General features: G+C 37.3%; 1 protein-coding gene across 1 annotated transcript in view; it reads right to left on the minus strand.

Moving 5' to 3' along the window:
- Positions 1–21982, minus strand: part of HDAC9 (histone deacetylase 9) — a 485158-nt gene that overhangs the window by 129872 nt on the left and 333304 nt on the right. Inside the window, exons 14-17 of the mRNA XM_055803475.1 lie at positions 20096–20273; positions 14554–14687; positions 6738–6858; positions 1109–1158 (exon numbers count right to left, since the gene is read on the minus strand). Of these exons, the coding sequence (XP_055659450.1) occupies positions 1109–1158; positions 6738–6858; positions 14554–14687; positions 20096–20273 (483 nt within the window). The remainder of the gene's footprint in view (positions 1–1108; positions 1159–6737; positions 6859–14553; positions 14688–20095; positions 20274–21982) is intronic.

Here is a 21982-nt window from a genome sequence, read left to right on the forward strand (position 1 = left end):
TAGAGGAGCTGGAATGATTACCACTTCCTGATTCTTTGTTCCTTAACTCATAGCTCATGAATGCTCCAAAATTACTAAATACTGAAAGTTAAAATGGAATTTTTCTTTTTTATGTGTTAAAACCTTACAAAATGACTATTTCTTCTGTCAGGTATCTCATAATAAATATTAAAAACCCCACTATAAACAAGACTAGTATGGTATGGAATTTATCCTTTGTGAAGGATAAAAGTAAATAAAATGTTAGAAGGTTGCATTGGAAGTTGACCTCTAGAGATTGTGGCTTTATTCCTGCATACTCCGAAACACTGAAAGGGAACTAAAATATATATGCATCATCTAGCCAGCCCATCAATATCCAATAATATCAACTTTTCACTTTGATATTGCTGATATCAGTAAATAATGGACCCAGCTGGACCAAAAGTGTAGAATGCTTTTGTGGGGAAAAACCCCTGTATGTGAAAATTTATTTATCCCTGGTATTATCTCAATTCTACATGTCATGTTTTTCAATAATTTAGAATAATTCTTTTACCTAGTGTTGCAACAGATTTTTGTCTGCAGATTTTTGTCTGCTGTGTCCTAATACTTGCAAGCTTGTATTCCAGTCCATTTCAAAACAGGACAAAACAATGCTCAAATAATTTATTAGTTTAACAACACCCAAGTTATTAGCTAGCAACTAGTGAGCACTTCTCATGCTAAATGTTAGCTTTGGTAAATTGTTTGTCCTTTCTGAGAAATGTGAAGCTATATTTACTTTTCAACAATACGCAAAACAGCTTATCCAAAGCTCATTTTGCTAAAACAATTACACCCCTGTTACTTTCCTGAAAAATAGAGCTCATGTAAAACACCCAAAGTAGGACAACTAAGTGTGCACATTATCACAAAATATGTTCTTGTCCAACTATTCCATATGTTTGCTGTAATGTACTGTCTTCTGTGTCTTTGAAAACACAGTATGATAATGGCTCAGGTTTCATCTCTACATTTTTTATCAGCTTCTGAAGACTTTGTACTGATAATGCAGTACTGCAAAATTAATGAATGAATACATATGTTGTATGCTCTCCCTTTTGCGAAAAAACAAGCATCTACTTACCCCAAGTCCCCCACAAGGCAACAAGGAAAAGAGTTTTTGAGACACGCTTCCTATATATTAAAGAAAAAAAAGAAACAATAAACATCATTTATCAAAAAGACATTTAAATACTGGAACAGTCATAACTCTTTACGGTAATTCAGATTTTGGTATCACACAGTGAAAATGCCATATATTAGAATAAAAAATGTTAATAGTACTTAGAAAGCAAATCAGCCATGGGACATTTAACAATGTCTTTTGCAACAGTGACAAATCTTAAGACTGGTAAGCAGTAATTTCAAAGGAGTATAATGATCGAATCTCCATAGAAAGTCACTCTGAACTAATCATCCTGATATCTGTAGCTGATAAGCAGCTTGCTTAAGCTAGTCATCTCAGCAGCTCCTACAGCCAGTGAAGTGAGGTAGTCACCTCTACCCAGCCTAGGTGACTGATGGGGTGAATTATACTTGAGAAGTGCCTGTTTCTTTTCACCGACGACAGAGGGAACCTCATTAAGCTTACATGAAACTGCTAAGTTCTTAACTTCATCTCTCCTAAAGAGTTTCTCGTTTGAAAATTACAACCTTCGTCTTCCTATCTATGCAAAAATACTGTTCTCTTCATTTACATACCATCACTGAATACACTAATATGTTAAAAACACAAAATGAAATAGTACTTGTTTCAGTATTACTTAGTAAAGACATTCTACTAAAGGGAACAAAAACTTAAGAGGCTTTAGAATATAATTTCTAGCTTACTCAGCTCTATACATTAGATAATGTGATAGGGTTTATCTTAATATTTATACTCACTTTTTATTCATTCATGTTTTCTTTTTTTGTACCACTGAACTCACTGTTTGTCTTGATAAGGGCAATATGAAAACCGGGTAAGGATCTCAGGATTTGATGCATTTCCTATCCCAGTGTGTAATCTGATCCTAAGGCAGCTGTGGAAGAGAACATAAGCTTTTCCCCTGCTGTATCACAGAACTGGCTTTGTAACTTTGCCATCTGGAGGAAATGTTAGATAGTGAATCACTCAAGTTACCTAGAGGAGCCACCCATTGTTATGGAAGGGGCGAACGCTGCAGTTACTCATGTTTAGCAGGTGCCAGTGAAATGCATAAGGACAATTATAAGCCATCATCTTTGAAGTATGAGAGACCAGACTGCAAGGTCTGAGATGAAGAAAGTGCTTTACACTTCGAGTAAAATCCAAGATGCATTTTTAACCGACTAGAAGCCTTTGATCAGTTTGCACAGTGTGCGAGAGAAGCCAAACAAAACCTCCTGTGGAGCTACCAGGGGAAATGCAGGTGCAGCAGCTATGCAGAGTATTCTCATACTGTGAGTCCTAATGGCCCCAGACATGCAAGGAAATGTTGGCGGCAGGAGATTGTCAGAGTAGAGGTACAGGAGGAGTTTCCAGATCTCTTGCTAAGCAGATCCAGGGACCAACGTGAACAGCAATTTTTGATTTTTTACTGTGGGGAAGATCAAAAAGTCTTGAGAAGATAACTAAAAAATGAGTGCTCTTAAAGTGCCAGGAGACATTAATGGAAACATAAGCTGTAAGTTGAGATGAAAGAAGGCATTTTCAGAATATTGGATGACCAGACCTTTTTTCTTAAATTCTGTTGCTGTGTTGGGACATAAGAGAGAACAGATGAATTCTCATTTATCTCCCTGCAGCTGGGCACATTGTGCATGGTAAACACTATTAAAAACAACAAACAGAAAGTGAAAAAAGAAAAGCAGATGGTGAGGAAGGACACTAAAATCAATCAGCAGATAGTATTAAAATGGGGAGAAACAAGCACAAAGCCTTTTCAATGTATCAAGAAACTTGCCTGAACAGTCACTTCTTATTACACAGTAGTCAAAAAAGCATATAACAGATGTTGCAGAACAAGAAAAACATTGCAATTTCATGAAAAGAACAGTGGGGAAAGGTTCTACTAAGAGAAAGTGAGACCATCACTTTGCTAGTCTCACAAAAAGAAAAGCGATCACAAAACTCTTCGCTATAAATGAAAATGAGTAGCAAAAAGCAAACCCTGAAAATGAGTTGAACTGAGAATTTTCCATGATGTTTGGAGCTAATATCCCAGTAGAACTTGGTAAATAGCAGTCACTTTACAGTAACACCCTTCTACACCCTTGCATACCTTCATAATAATAGCAAAAAAGATATTAGAATACTTAAGTAAGATAGAAGACAAATCTAAAATAATCGTACTTTTTTTTGACTTTGCATCAGGCCAGACTTTGCGGTCACCAGCAAATGGCTTGAGAAAAAAGATCTTTCAGATAAGATTCAGTACAACAATCTACTGATAGAACTAGAAATATTATCCAAGATTTGTATTCTAAAATTTCTACCCACAAAGGCAGTAGGAGCTGGTTAGTCAAATTAGGTGCTAAGGCACCCAGCACTGACTGAGGTCAGGGCCCCTGCAGAAGTTAAGGAAGCTGCTTAGAAAGTTGGCAATTGGGGACTGAGAGTATAATGAGCAGGAAAAACGATGGGCAAAAGCTCTCATTAAAAAAAAAATAAAAAAAAAATTAAAAAGTGTGTTCACTTGTGAAAATTAACAGTTTGAGGAACCTGATTGTTTTCAGTGTCATCCCTCAAGAATGAAGCCATTTTTGCTAAGCGGTCATTTTTTCACTAACTTGAAATTGCAATTGCACGGAGGTTCTGTGGATGCATCTTTTAGTTGTAGTCTAAATACTGCCTTACTGTCAGGGATGTGTTGATGGTATAATTCTCTTTTACAAACTTGTAATTATTGGAAACTTGCTTTTTAGAAATACTTTCTTCATTATGTTTGGAGAAGGAAAAGGGAAACTAATTTGTTAGACCTCTTTGATAACTGTTCTGCTCTTGAGCTTATTCAAAGAGATTTGAAAGGCTGTATTCTGTCACATGAAACCATAATGTGATGTGACACATAGCCTGTATATTAGTTTCCTTCATGTCGAGACAAAAGATATATATAGCGCATATATAGTGCAACATAAAACATTGCTTAACACACACAATGAAATACAATCAGTCAAAAGCTTAATTATGCAACAGTGTAGAAGTGGAAGTGATCATTTGCAATAGCTGCATTTGTAGGCCCTGATGCAGGGGAAATAAAGCCAAGAGTTCAAGACAGTTTATACTCTGAAACCATTAAGAATATGTGAATAACTGTGTTCATGATTCTTACCGATTTCAGTAGTTCACAGCCATTTTACTTTGCAGTCTTCCAGAATAGTTGCTTTTTTTTTTTTTTTTTTTTCCTGAACAGGGACACTGAAATAAGCATTTTTTGACAGGTAGCACATTTCTAGCCTTAGTCATACTTAAATTTCACTCCTTAAAGTGTTCATTTTCTGTTTGAAAGGTACAGAAGTTGCTTGTTAGCAAAAAGAAAGAGCTTCAGACAAAACAGATGTACTCCTCTGAACAGGGACAGTTTTTTGGAGCACAAGTGGAGAACAAACTGTGCCTCTGTCTTTTTGCATGTGTAGAGAAGAATGGTTAGGTCTTCCTTTTCCTTAGGATGCAAAGCCACAACTTGATGGAACAGTTTCTGTAGAAAATCAGTGCACTTTCATTGAGACAGAAATGTTTTATGAGATGGTGTTGTTATTGATAACATTTTTAATGAGAAATATTTGTTTTAGATTTTTATCCTTTGCTAAAAATAATTTTGAATTGTACTATACCAAGATGTTAATTTTAATGTCAGGATTGGTTAGGTTCAGCCTCACTGAACTGGGGACAATGAAAGGTAGAACAGCCACACTGAATTTTAGAAAAATATGAGACAAGTTCATTCCTTTACACAAGACTCTGGAAGCCCAAACTATTAGAGCTTCCAGCCAAAAAACAGGCACATGCAAAAGCATGTGGGAAGGGTGTTTCATTGACTGTTGTCTTGGTAAAAGGCCATGTGAGATACAGCAAGAAAGAATCCTGGAAACAGAGACAGAAAAGGGAATTAAGCCAAGGATATGCTCAGAATATATGCTAGGAGTGTAATCTTGATACAAATTTAAAAGTAAATCTTTTGGACTAAGTGTCAAATAAAGAAGGCAAAGACTGCTGAGTAAAGAACTGTGGACAAAGAAATGTTTTTCTGAGATTGGGTACACAAAGCTTTCTGCATTCTCTGTACAAAGGCAGAAACACAATGAGGATACCTAGTCCTTCACCTTCTAGCTGCAACTACACACTGAATCCCATATACTGGTCAACCACTGAGATCCAAAATGGGAACAGTATTCTATATGAATATATGTTATATTAAATAATGTGAAAATTAAAATCAAATGAATCAAACCCAACAAAATTTAAATGTAATGCTTGACTCTATCAAAATGGAACATTTTGACAATGTTGATGAGCTCAAATCAGAATGTTTCCAGATTTTCATTTTGCAGGAATTTAGAGTACTTTCTTGGGATGACATTTTGTTTGGTTGGGGTTTTTTTTGGTTTTAAAGGAGGATTGCCTACTTTGGAAATTAAAGCTCCTGAGAATGTATTGTATTGTAGTATTTTTAAGTTTTGGTGGTGCTTTGGCCAAGAAGATGTGTAAACTTAGGTAACACTGTGATCAAGTAATTTTTCTTATCTGCTTATGGCTCACTGAAGCAACAGTCTGCCTTACAGAAGAAAGTCTTAGCATTAGTTTCCAAAGCAAAATAATTGCTATATATTATTAGAACTGTGTCAGCGATTCCTTTTGATGGCTAGTATTGTTTTTGTTTGGGTTGGGTTTCATTACACTTAGGAAAAGCTCCACATCTTAGAAGAAGTTATAAAAATAGCTGAGAATGAGTGTGTTGCATCCAGTGTGCTGGGACAATAAAGGGCAGGATTTCACTCACAGATTATTTCCAAAAGGCACTACTTTTTTATGTTTTTTCCTTTCACATTCTCTGTAGCAGGTCTGACAAGTAGATCTGCTTCATGCTACACTCATGACAGAGTTCAATTTAACCCTACTTTTCTATTATAAAAAGCATATACTGAGCATTGGCTGTGCATGAAGATATTTGATGTGAAAATTCTGTCAGTTTTCTGCTATTCTGTACATCCATAGGTCCGTTCCATATTTTAAAGTGTTTTCACTCCCTATTACTGAGAAAGATATCATATCCTGCATAATGGGAAGGCATTAAAATAAAGTTCACTTATTAGCAAGACTTAGGCATGTTATCTGTACTCAGGGTGGCTGAAATATTTGAAATAAAGCAAATGAGAACAGCAAACAAGCAATTCTGACAAGCAAGTGTATCTTAAACTCCCATTTTCAAATCAAAGAACACAAGAAGATAGAAGACCAACTGTGTTCAAAATTGTCATTGACCTCAGATGGAGAACAAATCACAGCAAAGGGTTAACACTTTGATGATTCTTTTAAGAGAATAAGGAGAAACTTCTATTGCTGCTTTCCAGCCAGTGCATTTTGCTAATCTATATTTGGCTTCCATTGTAACATTCTCCTTCCACATAGCAATGCATTTGGAAAAAATGAATTTTTGTCACACTGCTTGCCAAGTATTTTAAACTGACACCAGCTATGACTAATGACAGTGCTGGAATGTGCTGTTCTCAGTAGAATAGAGGCCTGTACAGACCTAGGAGTTTCCTGGGGTCCAGCTTCTGTCTGTTCAGGGGGCTGGTGCCATACAGCAGTGAATGATGTTCAGAGTGAACCAGCTGTATTTCCTCCAGACTGGCTTTTCGACCTCGAATTCGCTGAAAGAAAACAGCAGAGGCCTACAATATTCCACTGACAATATTTAGGGAGAGAAAAAAAAAAAAAAGGTCCGAAATAACATTTAGTATGATTAATAATGGGTTGAAATTGCGTCATGCAGGAATGTGACACTGATTTGTTTATCGAAGTAATACTATATGAAAAACAAATGCATGTGTGGTTTATCACAAATGCTTCACTTAAGTCTTAGCAGAGTTAACTTAATACAGGGTTTCACACACAAGAAAAAGAAAAGATTCTGTCTCTTTTCTACACCATATTAAGAGATACAAACCAAAAGGTGAAATATTTCTTAAGAAATCTGGCTAGGAAAATTCTTGTTTAAAGGATAATAACTTCTTCACACCTGTAAGCTGCAGATGTGTTCTGAATGAGGATTAATGTTTTTTTGCATCACTAATTGTACTTGTGATTTGTGCTGTTAGTAAGAACATGATCACAGTGAGGAGAGCCAGGAAGGAGAAGAAAATTAAAGTTTAAATGCTTTAATAAAATATTTCTATATCTTTTTACTTTTTTAATGTATGTACAGTATCGCAGGATCGGTTTTGCTGTTACACATGCTGACTCATTTGCTGCTTCACATGTTTGTTAGGCAGAGTTAGTCTCTTTAACCGTTTCTCCAGCCTGTACTCACCCCGCTTAAATTAGCGTTAAAAAATTTGGGATGTCTTTCTATAAATCCATTAAAATTTAATCAGTTTACAAGGAAGTAATATAGGAAAGAAGGAAGAGAAGATAAAAGCAACGCTTTCTTATTCAGTGGATCTGTTCCTTACATGTATTTGGAGTTACAGCTTGCTATAGAAATATTTACTTCTCTGCTTGTGCTTGTGCTGCACATCCTTTGCAGACACAACAACATGAAGCAGATTTTGTTCAGGTTTGGGCATAACAAGCAGCACTGCCAACAAGGTTCTAATCCCAGGATCATTTTTCCTGTTGATATTGTATAACATGGAGAGAAAACAACTGGTTTCTAAGGTCTTGGACTCTTATTTGCAGATCTGGTCCTTATGAATACCTTGGGCAAAACCTCTCGTGACTTAGACTGTGGATCTGTCTGACTGTCAGGGTCTACGGATAAACCGGTACAGAAGTTAACTGAACAGATGATCCTATTTTTAATAGACTAATTAATCTGTTACAGAAATGCCACTTAATTCTATTTTTCTTAGAGGTTAAGTTGTAATTCTTATCATATCTGTCACCTACTTATGCACATTCAGAAAGCACCAACCTCTTCACTAGGAGAAGAAAGCAATATTATAAATATTAAGGGGAATGTGCACTGCAGAAGAAAGGAGCTGCCTAGAGGTGTTCAGGAGAACCATGCACAATTTATATTGAGTTAAGCAGTGGCAATTTTTTCTGACTAATCAGGAAAAATGTCCTAAGAGTTAGATGTAGATGACTGTGGAACAGGCTTCCCCTCAGGGAAATGGTGGAAGCCCTATTTCTTGCAGTGTTTAAAACTTGACTGGACACAGCAGTGGAAAAAGCATTTTAGGGAATGATCCAAAAACTAAATGACTTAATAAACTCTGTTTCATCTCTAATTTTTTCAAGCCTCTCCCAGTCCCACATGAGAATTTGTAGCAGTGCATTCACATCCTTTTAACACACAGTTGCACAATCAAAATCAGCACATTGTGTTACTTCATGGAGTCAGTAAACTCTGTAATGGTTCTTCTGGGTCAGATAAAATGTTTTTCTTTCCCAGTGAGGTGACTGGTAACATTTATTCGTTCATCCATTCTCATTAAGGTCTATGCTTCTAATAAGCTGCTTTAAAATCTATATGCCCAATTCTCCACAGCAAAACTGGAAAGGGAGGCTGGCTCTTAGGACAGCTAAAACAAATGTATAAGAAAAATAAAGAGGTATTTTATGAAGGTCAGATCAAAGAACCTTGAGTAAAATGCTCACTCTCTGGTCATATATTTTCTACGAGTTATACAAAAACTCTTTAATGGCTGTTTAAGAGAGTTAATTGTCTGGCTTTTTTTAAAGTGCTATTAAATGCCATATCCCTTTAACTATTGAAAGACCAACAGCTAGCCATTATTCTTACCACAGCGATCTCTGAGATATCTGGTCACGAAGTGGCCTCTGCAAAAGATTTTGCCTACTACCCAATATTGCCAGCCAGATTCTCTAGAGAAGAAACAGGTTGTGCAGAAACAGGTTTGGTGCAGAAATCAAGTAGCACTGAACAGGGCACCCCAAGCCAGGCTGTTCCCAGCAGTGAGGTCCTTGGAGTGCATCCAACAGCTGAGCTGCCAGGGCAGGCACAGCCCAGAGCTGCTCATTCTCCATGGCTTCTCCAGTTCTAACCTTGAGCATTGGCAAGCAGATTTACACGGTAAGTGGCAGGCGGAAAAGGAAGGTAAACAGTGCACACGTCTGTGCTGTTTCTGTCTTCCTATCTCCTCATTTACTGTTCCTTTCATCCCACCCTTGCAGTATCTCTGCCTGTCAAGCCATTTTCAATAACATTAAAATTCAAATTATCTAAGGCTCTACGCAGAGGAAAAAATTACACAATGATGCCAGGATTTAGCAGATTTACAAAAAGCATATGTCATAAACTTGTTGCCAGAATCTGGAATCATGCAACTTCAGTTATGCAAAGCGACAGTTTCTGGCTCTCACTGGCATTAGTTATCAGACGACATAACATATGCATTTGTATAACTTTACACTTTTATCCACATCTTTTTTTATTTTAAAGTGTCTTTCTTAATTTTCATCGAGCATAGTAGTATCAAAGGCCTAAAATATAGTAGAAAGCGTAAAATTGGCATAAAGACAATGAAAAAGGAGAAATAGCATAGGAGAACTTATGAACAGTATTTATTTCATTCAGGGAGATTTGAATACTATGTTCATCCATCTATTACATCCTTATTAGAAGGCAAGTCATCCTTCTCTGATGTGCATGACAATCTGTGTGTTGGTTTTCTGGTCTGACATATGCAGTTCCCTTATCAACAGAGACATTTCTACATCTCAGGAGAGCAAAATGCTACACCTGAGTGCTTCAAAAAATCGGTCTAGAACTGGTAAGCTCCTCTCCCCACAATGGGAAAAGGCTTTCACCTTTCACAGAATTTAAGGTCGAAGAGGACTGTCTAGTCTGGTCTTCTGTTTAAAATAGGCCATTAAAGTTTCACACAGATAACCTCTAATAACCTGAAGATTTTGCTTAGACTTTCAGCAGACTAAACTCTTACACAGTCAGAGATTCAAAAAGACAAAGGTGAAACTCCCTGTTTCTCTCTGCTATACAATAGGAATTGATGACATAGCTTAAGGAATATTTCTCACTGGGGTCCTTAGTGTAAAGTGTGCACTGCCTTTACTGCAGCTATTGGTATGGAGATGTGTCTCTGAAATTCCCTTTGGCTACCTAGTTTGTAAATAAGGTCTTCAGAGTTTTTCCCACTTTTGGGGATTTCTCATAGTTGTTAAATTCTCGCTTGTTTTTTTAAACACACAGAGATAACATGGATCTTTTGCCAGTCAGTACACCCACACCACTTGCTCTCTCTCCATTCTGTGGGAAATGCAAGTATATCTCTGACGTGCATGCACCCACTCAGAGATGTGTTTACTCTTTCCATGTGTTTTGGTCCTCCAGTGCCTAACTTGGATATGTTCAACACTACAAAGATTTTTGCTCTTAACGACTAACTTCTCCTGTATTATTTCTTCTTTAGTTGTGAACTGAGGATGGAATCTTTTCATATATTCTAGTCTATGCGATTTGGCAGACCCAAAGGTTTATATATTTCTAAATTCTTTCCTTTTCTTCCCTTTGGTCTATGAGATGTGGATAGTAGGAGGTATAAGATGTCTCCCTAATCCAGAAAACTACCAAAATTCAGATCAAATTCCAGGCTAAAAAGAAAAATGTTGCTGGACTGCAGTCCCTGCAGGAAGTAGAGTTGGGGGCACAAAGTGGAACTGTGTTGACATTCTTTTCTTTTCTAAAACTGTGCTGATCAATGTAGCCTGATGTCAGTCATGTGTGCATAAATTATGGCCCCAGTGGAGTTATGGAAATAATTCCTCTCCCTAGAACAAGTAGAAAGCAGACGCCACTACCAAAACATAACTCAGTCCCTTTTTTGTCCCAAAGGTGGGGCAGCTATGCATTGCTCTTTACCAAGAGAAAATTGCAAAAATAGATAAGGGATGTTTTTATGCCAATCTTTGCATCTTTTAGTTGCCCTGTTCTGGTGCTGCATTTGATAATGGTCTGTTCCACATCTGTTAGCCTTTAATGAACACAGAGTAGGTATTTCAGTAAACATACACATAACTTTTAAACTAATGCAAAAATATTGTGTCTGAATTTTATTTTTCCAATACATATATACCAGGACTATAAACAAGTCCATTACTAGGGGAAATTACTCCACTCTCTTGACTTGGACTCAGCCAGGAACTGGTCTCTCAAATCCAGCTCTACACGGCTCACCATGGCCTGAATGTGTTTCTCCTTTGTCTTGGGAAAGCTGATGGGGGAAGTAATCTATCTATTTGGGAGAGTGGTGTGATTAAAAAAAATTCTGAAAGCTATAACTAGTTTCTCAATTTAGCAAAAATCCTCTAAGCTGTTTGAATAACTCTAGAGCTCAAATATCTATGGCTAGAAAGACAAAATACAGTCCAGAGAAGCAAGTTCTTTTGGCTGTGTCTGCAGCAGTAAATTAAGCTGTGCCAGGAAACATTCCCAGGCAGAGGAACGCAATCCTCTGTACTGTTAAATTGCTAAAGTGGTCCTTCACACTGTTTTGGCTGAGCAGCAACTAGCGCTCTCCTAAACAACTCCCAGACATGGTTTGGTCACTGGCATGGGCCAGGGAGCATTCCTGGTAGTATGAACATGGGCCTTTCCATGCCAGTTGGCCGCAGTGGTGGAGAACAGTCTCAGGCACATTTTATTTTGAAGATACAGCTTTGAGTACCCCAGTCAAACCTTGTTATGATTTTACCAAGTTGTATTTTAAAAACGTTATGTATGGGGACAATATTAGCAATATATATAGGTAATACATTAAGTTTAGATTAACCTGCCTAGATTAATCTATTAACTGCAGCAAGCATGGTGTCAGCCTGACACGTATGACTTCCATCATCCCATGCCCTGTTAGAGACGACGGTTCTCTGTGCCCTTGGCCAGCCCCCTTTCCAGGGCCAGAGATCTGAGCTGTGTGAGGGGTTAATCCATACCACATGATTTAGGAACCACATTTTGCTCCCTGCTATAGATAACAAAGATTGTATAGATATAAATTGTTCATTTTCATAAGGGTTTCTTGTTAGATTAAGAAAACAGGGAGGGCCCCCTGGCACAAGCCTGTGGCTAAGGATATACACATTGCAAGGTAACAAGATCTGAGCTACCTCTGACTGAACTAGCTTTGATCCTGAAACTCCTCATCAGACAAAGAGTGGGACTGCAGCCCTCTTGTGGGACTGTTTCAGTAACAGAGAAAAAAAGAAGGTTCACAGTTACGGCGGAAGATTTCCTAAGCAGCTATTGCAGGTTGCTGTTCCCTAAGCAGCCTTTCAGATATGGTGCATGAGGCAGTGCATGTGGCAAAACGTGACCAGTGATCTCCCCACTCTTCCTGACAGAAACCTCGGGAAATTATATTGAGAAATTATATTAAGAAATACTAATGTCCATGCGAGGGCATTCAGAAGCTAGTAAAAGAGACAGTGCGATTGCCTGTGGTGGTTTGACTCCACATCCTCAGTGTGATATATTCCAGAATGCAGCTGAATCGTGGCCTATTTTTCTTGAATAATGCAATAACTGCTCCTTTAGTGACACAAGTCATAAATTCAGCTGAATAACTTTTCTAAAGAATCAGAGCACTAATTAAGTGAATCACCACAGCTTTCCTTATTTTGAAAAGTGAGCAGATTTAAGGATGCATTTGATGTCAAGCAAGTGCTAGAGAATTCAGTGAAGCAAAGGACAGACTGCATATAAAATATAATCCTGTCTTTAGCTACATAAAAGGATCAAGATAAACACCAGATCTATGCACCAACTTCACACTGAGGTTCCTTAAAGTTCTGTCATTAGAGTTCACATTTTGACAGCTTGTTTCACATTCCAGCCTCATTTCAAAGCACACAATGGGACTCAAATTTAACGGAATGCAGTTCAACACGAAGTGACTTCTGCCCTCTCTGCCCACTCACTGGCTTTTGTAAAGAGTTAGTAGACTATATTTCTGTTTTTGAAATTGTAGAATTGTAAGAGGGAACTTTAAATCTTCCAGGAAACTATTGGACTGCATGCACCTCAGACTAACCTATATCACTTTTCCTATTTACATCTTTTGCAGATCCACATGATTTACTGTTCAGCAATACCTGTTTATTACTGAAGAAAGCAATACACAGCAGCACATTGCATTTTACTTATTTTCTCTCTTTTTGTCTTTTCTTTATAACACAAGTCCTGAGTCAAGAAGGTAACTAGGCCTTATTTGAGTGAAGCACTAGGCTGTGTGACTTACTCATTAACTATGTGATCCCACCAGTGAAACCACTTGTGATATGTGGGCTTAAGAGCCTTGCTGAAAGAAAGTCTTCTTGAAGATTGAATGAATTATCCAAGCTAAAAAAAAATTAGCCTGTTAGAGTGCTGCCATCTAGTTAGACGAGTGTATACAACAAATCCCTTTATAGTGCTTGCAATACCTCACTGCCCAGTATGCTGGGCTACCTGCAGAAAATCTTTGTGGACAGTGACTAATAGCTTAGCAAAGGGACCTATTGTACCAATTCCTTTGGCTTTGTAAAAACCTAAGTAAAATAAAGAAAAATAAGAAAACTGAGCATAAGAGCCCTGGCAGTTTTGAGATCCTGCAAAACATAAGCAATTTTGTGTTGAACTTTGTTAACTTGTGCTGAAATGCAGTAAACACCTTCAATTGCCACAGGCTTCTGCAGAAGTTGACAGTGCTGCACAACTTATGGGAAGTAGTGAATGGGAAGAAAAAGCTGTTTTCCAGTAACCCAAGCATGAACCTCAGAGCTCGTATCTGATTTAAGCATGATGTTTTAATATGCAATTTTGTGAGGGAAATCAAAGCAGAAGAAAGTTCCACATTTGCTCTGATATTATCTAGAAGATTGACTTGAATGTCTCAGGTTTTGACATGGTACCCATTGTACACGAGGCAAATGAAAACACTATGAAAATAGACTTTAGAATCTGAAATAAGACAAGATGCAATGTGCTTATGGAGTTATACAAACTGCATCTAAAAAAAAAAAGCAGCATCCTATGTTACTACAAAAGTAAAATCCTGAGCTGCTTGAAAAAGTTAAGAACTGTGCTATTGAAAGGACTGTACTAGCCATTTGACTACTGCTTGTCTACCTTCCTATATCAAGGTGAGGAACACAGTCATGTCTGGATTTGTTATTATGGTGCATGCAGATAAATGACTTTCATTGTTTAAATTCTTTTTCTCTGATTAGGACGTGTGCTTTCCTAAAACGCATGTTAATATTGTCAGTTAAGTACAAATAATTCCTAAGACAAATTACTCTCATTACAGAAGTAAGACAGATTTAGGATTTAATAAATTTGCCATTTACTTTAACAAGTCAAGTATCTCGTCTTCAGTTTTTATTACCTCGCACTTGTTTAGCAGCCCAGTTTCTTGCAGCCTTGACCAGATGCTTTGGATCCTTCCAGCATGTTCTGGGTGATTAGCATAGTTGCCACACATACACTGGTGCTTCAGCATCAGACTGTCATACACAACACCTTCAGCACAAAGACAGCACAATAAGAAACAGTAAGTGAAACAAATGCAAGTTATACTGTTTTGTGTCATGCATGCTATAACAAAACTGGATTTTATTTGAGAGTTAGAGCAAGATGAAAATTCTGGATCTTAATTTCCCTTTCCTCTGGGAGACTTTGAATTTTGACCTACAATGTACATCTTGTGATGCTGATAAGGCAAAAATGAATTCTGAAGAAATTATACTAAAAAATACAATTAACTGTAAAGAAGAAAGGAAATTGGTGGTATCTTGTTAAAGCTTTTATGGCTAGAAAAAAATCAGACCTGTTAGTGAATCACTTGTTTTCTCTTTCTCTGGTGGATAAGGCCAATTAAAGCTGTTAACCTGTATATAACAAGAAAAATGTATATATTTATAATAATAATATATAAATATATTATTATAAATAAATTTATATATAAATATATATATATTTATATATTTAAATATAATAAAAAATATATTTGTAGCAGTGTATGGAAAATCATTCAGAAAAACCTTTTTTAAAATACATTTTGAAATAGTACTTGCACTGCTTAAATAATACTATATTAATTCCAGATCTCAAAGCATATCAGATTAAAGTTTCAGAGAGTTGCTGCAGTGTCATCTAGAGTCTTTTTTCATTAAAAAGAAAAGTTCCACTCACTACTCAAGACCAAATTCTGTTGTTAGACTGCAATGCAAGGTTACTTTTGAATTTTCTACACTCATTTATTTAAGGACAGAATAGCTTTATACAGAAGAGCTATCAATATCACATTGTTCTATCTGTGTATGGTGAGTAAAAGAGAGATGTTAGAGAGCAGGCTCAAGCTAAACTCAATTTTTAAGGCTTTCAAACCAAGTCTGAAACACTGAAAAATTATTTTGTTTATTTGCTTGCTGTTTGCATTTCCCTCAGAAGCATCTGGAACAAAAAATATTTTCCTTACCCCTGTGAACCATTTTCATTTAGGAAACATTTGCATTTTTCTTCCTCTTACAGTTGAAAGGGACTCAAATTACCAATTTCTCCAAGCTGCAAAACTTGGCATTCAAAACCTCTTTCTTATATGCCACCACTACTGGGGATGCCAACAGAGTTCTGGGAAGATTGTGTTAGGCTGCTACTGAATAGTCAGTCACTGAAGAAGATACAAAATTAAAGTCCAGATTCAACAACATGCTCAATACACCCTTATTTAGCAAGGTTCTTGAATGGATATAAAGTCTTTAAAAACTCTAATGAATGAAAATCTATATACATTGTGGACGATGCTGAGAAGGTTCTGAGATAATTTAGTTAGAAGGCAGCCAGAAATTACACTGCTCTAGAGATGTTTATGCTGCCATATTTCTTAGCTCATTCACTTTAGGACTGATCCTTTGGGTTCTTGCTATTTAAGCCAAAATGATAATACTATTACGTTTAGCTTAAGGAGAACACAAACATAATGCCTATGTGCAGCATGACTAAGTTTATGCTAAATGATTATCTAACAAACGAAATAGTTCATTAGCAATACATTTCTTGTATTTAGTTTCTTGGTTTGTTTTCTTTTAAAGAAAAATAAAAGGCTCGGTGAAAATCTGGAGCTAATAAACTAATGCAGCTTAAAATCTCTGCTGGCATTGTCAAAGCAGTTAATAATTTCCTTTTTCTGCAGTTATTTTCATTGTACTGTTTATAAGCTTTGTTGCTGTATCATCACATCTTAGAAGTTATTTGAAATAGCAAGTATGCACACAAATAACTTCATGCACACATAGCTTGCTTTACTTTTCTTGGCATACAAAGTTTTAAATTCTATAGTCTGTTGCATACCCAGATTGTACAGTTTGCCAGTGTTCATTATACTATTAGATAAGAAAACTTTTCCTCCCACCACCTGCTCAAAAGAGAAAGTGTTTAGATGCTAAATATACATGCATCAGAGCTTTCCAGAAGTATTTAGGCAAAGTAGGCAGTTATATCCAATGGATTGAAATGGAAACACTTGTTAAATGTTAAAAAAATTAGCTGAAAGTGTCTCCTGCCTGCCACTCTTCCAATGAATCTTTCAATCTAATTACCAGTGCTTCCTAGAGGCTTAGTTTGCTGTTCCGAGCTGAAGTTAATATAAATATATATATATATAAAATGTGTGTGTACAACTATGCTATTATTATGCATAATCAAGGTGTTATGTAATAATGACACTTTCTGAAGACCTTTAACAGGATTGCAACTAAACAGTGGTTTTGAAGTGAAATGCTGAAACTGAGTAATCAAGATGCCTCCTGTGGTTGACATAGATACAAACATCCCTTTCTTAGTATGTTAGCATTTTTCCCAAAATAGAATATAACTAAAAATTTAATTTTATTGTACGTGAATTATTTTGTCTGAATAAAAAAAATCAGTTTAATTGGGTCAGGTCAGTATGGCATGACAGAAGCATCTGCTCCAAACTTTTAAATACTGATATTCACACCACTCATTGTAAAATTTATTTCTAACAGGATTAATTGACTTAAGAGAAGACTGAAATATATGTTTTCATTTATTGCAAGCATCTAAATTGATTTAGGATGTGCAAGTTCAGATGTGTGGCTGCTGCTCATACAGCACATGTGCTTGGTACAATACCACAATGCAGCAGTAGAGCTTACTGCTAAAAATAGCCTGTAGGATTTCCCTAAGAGGATTCAGCCAATAATCTCCCCACCCCCACAAAAAGAGAGAGAGAGGGAGACAACTGTTTTCAATTGCAGACTGCTGTGAAATATTAATAAAAGATGGTTATTCTGTCTCTCCAGAACAAATGCCTACAGCCAGATTCTGCTCTCAGATTCCTTGCGTAAATCTGAGCAGCTCCACTGAGACTGGTGGATTTATTCTGGATTTACACCAATATTACTGAGGTCAGAATGTGGCCCTGATGACAGTCTGGAATGGTGGCACCATTGAACCATATAATGACAGAGGACACAGGACAAAAGAACCTGAATTTGCATTAAGTCAGAAAAAACAGGGTCTTCCTGGTGGGGACTCCCTAACACTCATTCTTTTCCAAAATACATTATTTGGGCCAGCTTCTTTTAATAATATTTTAAACAGAGGGGAGAGCAAAAGACCTAAAAATTGTTTGCTAACAGCATGCTTTGAAGAAGTGGAAATGCCCTGAACAATAGTACCAGTAGGAAAACCCAAGGGAAGAATATCTAATAAATTATTCAGAAGAAAAACCTGAACTCAGTAGTGTCAAATGTTTTGTAAGCCACCTAAATGAACATCAAGTAGCCTTTATATTTTTTCCATCCTTAACTCATTATCTTGTCATATACTGTGTATATATTGCATAGCACTCTCACAGCCATCAGCATTGTGATTCTCTTCAGATATTTAGTTAAGAATATTTTCTCTCTTGACCCACAAAAATATAGGCTCATTTTGATCCCCATGTAATATTCTGTCACAATTTTCCTTCCACTTTTTTTCTCTTCCAAGAATATAATGTCTTTAAAAGGGGGGGGGGGGGGGGGGAACCCAGTAAGAAATAATTCAAGGCAGAGAGGTGTTTTTACATTAATTTATAAAGTCTGAATTTTATCTCACTTCATGCTGTACTAGAATTTTCTCCCTTTCCACCCACCCATTCCTTCCTTCCATGCTGTTAAAAATGGTAGTGTTTTAACTGCTGTGGGCAATGGCTGGTTGCATCTTGTGTTTTTTTAAAGGAGCAAATCATAGAATCACCAGATAACTCAGGCTGGCAGGGACCACCAGAGGTCTGTAGTCCAACCCTCTGCTCAGAACATGTCAGTATTATGATCAAACCAGGGTGCTCAGGGCTTTCATCCCAAAAGATTTTTGAAAGGCTGTATAAGAATAAACAAAAACTAGGTCCAGGATTCTTTCTTTCCACTAACCTATGAGTAAATGCTAGGACACTATAAGCCTTAGCAATCAGACTGAAACAGCAGCCTTTACATTTGTAACTCTAGTCAACTTTCCTGGTGGAACTGCAGATTTTTGAACATGACATTGAAGCCTACACACAGTGAGCTAACTTTTGATGTGCTCTGTGAATCTTTTAGGATGAGTTTATAATGTTTTGGGGACTCTATGAACCACAACTAGAAAAACAGTGGCGTGGTTTAATAATCCTGTGTATACACAGCTTGGTTTTTTGCAGAAATTTGTGGAAAGTGAATTAGCATGTTTCTTTCTGTACAGTCTGAACGTTTGTTACCCAACAAGTGGAATTCCTAAATTGACAGTGTTTTTACAGAAGAAGAAATCATGTCTTTCATTTTCAAACATAATCTTGCATCCATTTACCCACTTCAAGTGCTTTAAAAGATGATCTCTTGCAGGTTTTTTTTTTCTTTAAAATACTAAATTTTTGCTTTCAAATTCACATTCTAATTGGAAAGATGGGAGAGCACGCTGTCTTGCACAGTCGAATACGGTGTCAATTAAGGACTGCATCCTATATCAATCCATGGTCATGGCCTGAAGAGCTATAAGCTTTCAGGGCATGGCAAGGTCTGCCAACTGATGTGAAGGAATTAATACTTCTGGCAGAAACCTGAATAAACAGTATCTCCAGGTATTCATTTCTCCCTTCTGGTGCATAGAGTAAGTGAATCTTCACTTCTAACAATGATGTAATGTTATATTGAGACTCAGGCTTTTAAAAACATGGACCCTCTAGCAAGGTTGGATTACCCATAATAAGAAATGGGGTTTCTGTAGTCCTTTTTCTTCCTTTCACTGAGGATTTTGAGGGTTCCAATCATTCTGCTTTGGACAGCCCAGGCCATACCAGTAGGAGGTGGTCCCTGAGTGACTTGACTGTCCATGGCCTGACCATAAAACCTTCCTCTGTAGACTCCACACAACTGCTTGAAGACACCAAGGTTGAAGCCAGCATCACCTTCTAGTCATGGCTACGGCTTTGCTCTTTCTGTAGGAGAAGCAATGCTATAGCATAAACTGACTTGTCAAATGAAGACGTTGAGAAATATATTACAGCTTTCCTGCTTGGTGGTGGTCTTTCTTCAACTTATTGGCGGTCTCTTTACAAAACAGGCAACAAGAACATGGAGAAAAGAACCAGAGGATAGGGAAATGAAAGAAAGAGCTATAATGACTTAAAGGCACCAAAAAATGCACCTGTTGCTATATTGCCAGAGCCAGTCAATGATAATAATTTATGACTGTGTGAATATTAACCTTGTGATTTATCAGCTGCACTGCTTGACTTGATGCCAGTACAGTGTCATAAAACCAAGGAACAGTAAGGCTAAAACTGAATGCATTGCTGCAGGAGGTATTTGAGGTATTTAAGTCTGTTGATCCTACATGAACAAACGCATTTGCCCTGCCTATTAAAAGCAGTCTTTAGAGAATCCTACCAGTCGTGTAGACGTGCTGACTGGGCTGGTCCATGTCTGGGTGAGGTAATGTGGAATCATCGGGGGAAGACGGGGTCCTAGACACTGGTCGATGTTTATCTAATCCCGCCATGCCAACTGTAGCCATCTGAGCCTGGTAGATTTGCAACTGGTGGACATGCTGATGGGCCAGGAACTCCTGTTTCCAAGAAAACAGCACAGTAGAAAGAAATGTGAGACGGGATCAAGTAAGACACTGAGGGAAACATGTCAACAAATTAAGTTCATTAGGTCAGGGCTGTAATAAACAGTGTGGAAAAAAACAACCCCAACAACTCACACCTAAGACCTAGTCAATAAATCCATTCAACAGATGTTTTCACACTGACAGTGTGAGCTGCTGACTTTGCTGGAGAGTAGGTGATGGCAGGCAACCTGTCAGTTCTCCCTGACAAAGGAAAAGATGGATTCACATGCAAAGACTTATAAAAGACAACAGTTTTTCTAATATATTGAATGCATAATATGATAGAATATACATTTTATGACCCTACGCAAATATAAACAAAATATTCCTACAGCACTGAACGTTAAAAGCAGTGTCGTTACTACTCAGTAGCAAATTCACAGACCAGCTGTGTGTCAAATTTCTCGAGTACTCAGTTCCCAGAAATCCCTGGAAAACAGGAACAATTTGCACATAGGTTTTCACAAATCATTTAGAAATTCAGGAATTTTACATGAGATCCCACTTAGGGGCCATCTTTTTTTTTTTTGTCATAACTGCTGCTGACTATAGGCAGTGCCAAACACTTCAGGAAAGGTAGGCAGGTGTGAAAAGACTGGGACAGAGAAGAAAGGGAGATTTCCTCCTCTGTTTTCTTTGTCAACAGATGGTGACTTTTGCTGATGTGACAAAGACTGAAACTTTCTGAAGTCAGTAGAAACCTTGGCATTCACTCACTCCACAGGGTAGGATTACTTTGCAAGCCTTTTTCTTTCTGTTTTTCTTTTTTGTGCATACAGTCCTAGAACCTCAACAGGAAGTGATTGTAAGAGAGAGATTTCCAAACCACTTTGCAATATAAGTTCAGCTGAAATTCATACTTCTGTCTTGAAACTGCAGACTCTCTTTATCCTTACGTGGACTTGAACACATATATGCAGGAATATATATGGTATATATATGGCTTATTTTGGTTGTTTTGGTATTTTTTTAAATAACCCAGAAACAATTAGCAGTGCTGTATGCTGTAGCTTGGGACAGAAGCTCAGAGGTCTGGCCTGGCTAAGGAAGGATTGTTGTGTGCACAGAGAGGTGAAGCCAAGTTCAGGCTGTGCGAGAAGGCAGGTGGGAGTACCTAGGAGTACCCCAGCCCCTTGCACATTGCAAAATGAATCCACAGCTCAAGGGAAGTGAGAATGTTTACCCTGCATGTAAAAAAAAAAAAAAGAGGCCTTTGTGAAATTGAGTTCTCATCAATAACAGCTGAAATGAGAACAAATACTTTAAAAGGCAGCCTCAAAACCCACATTAATATATAAGGTCACCACTTCAGTGAAAAGACATAAGGTCATGGGAAGGCTAAATCACCTGGGACCTTGTCATAAGTGACTAAATAAATCGAGAAAATACGAGTAAGCAAAAATAAGTTTTACAAGAAGTGTCTTGGTTTAGTGTGATTGAAGCATTCCCCTTTCTTTAAATACAGTCTCTGACTTCTCCTATTGCTTTTTTAATGTATGATTACAGGATGTTCTTGGAAATACCTTGAGGTATCTGAAGAGATGTGTGTATCCCCTTTCGTTATGAACATAACATTCAGGCATTCTTCCCTGAAATGCCTAAGTGCCTTGTTTTTATTTAGTTTAATTATTGTAATTGTGGTAGATTTTGAGAGGAGGTAT

The sequence above is a fragment of the Falco peregrinus genome, chromosome 5, assembly GCF_023634155.1.
Source record: "Falco peregrinus isolate bFalPer1 chromosome 5, bFalPer1.pri, whole genome shotgun sequence".
NCBI lineage: Eukaryota > Metazoa > Chordata > Aves > Falconiformes > Falconidae > Falco > Falco peregrinus.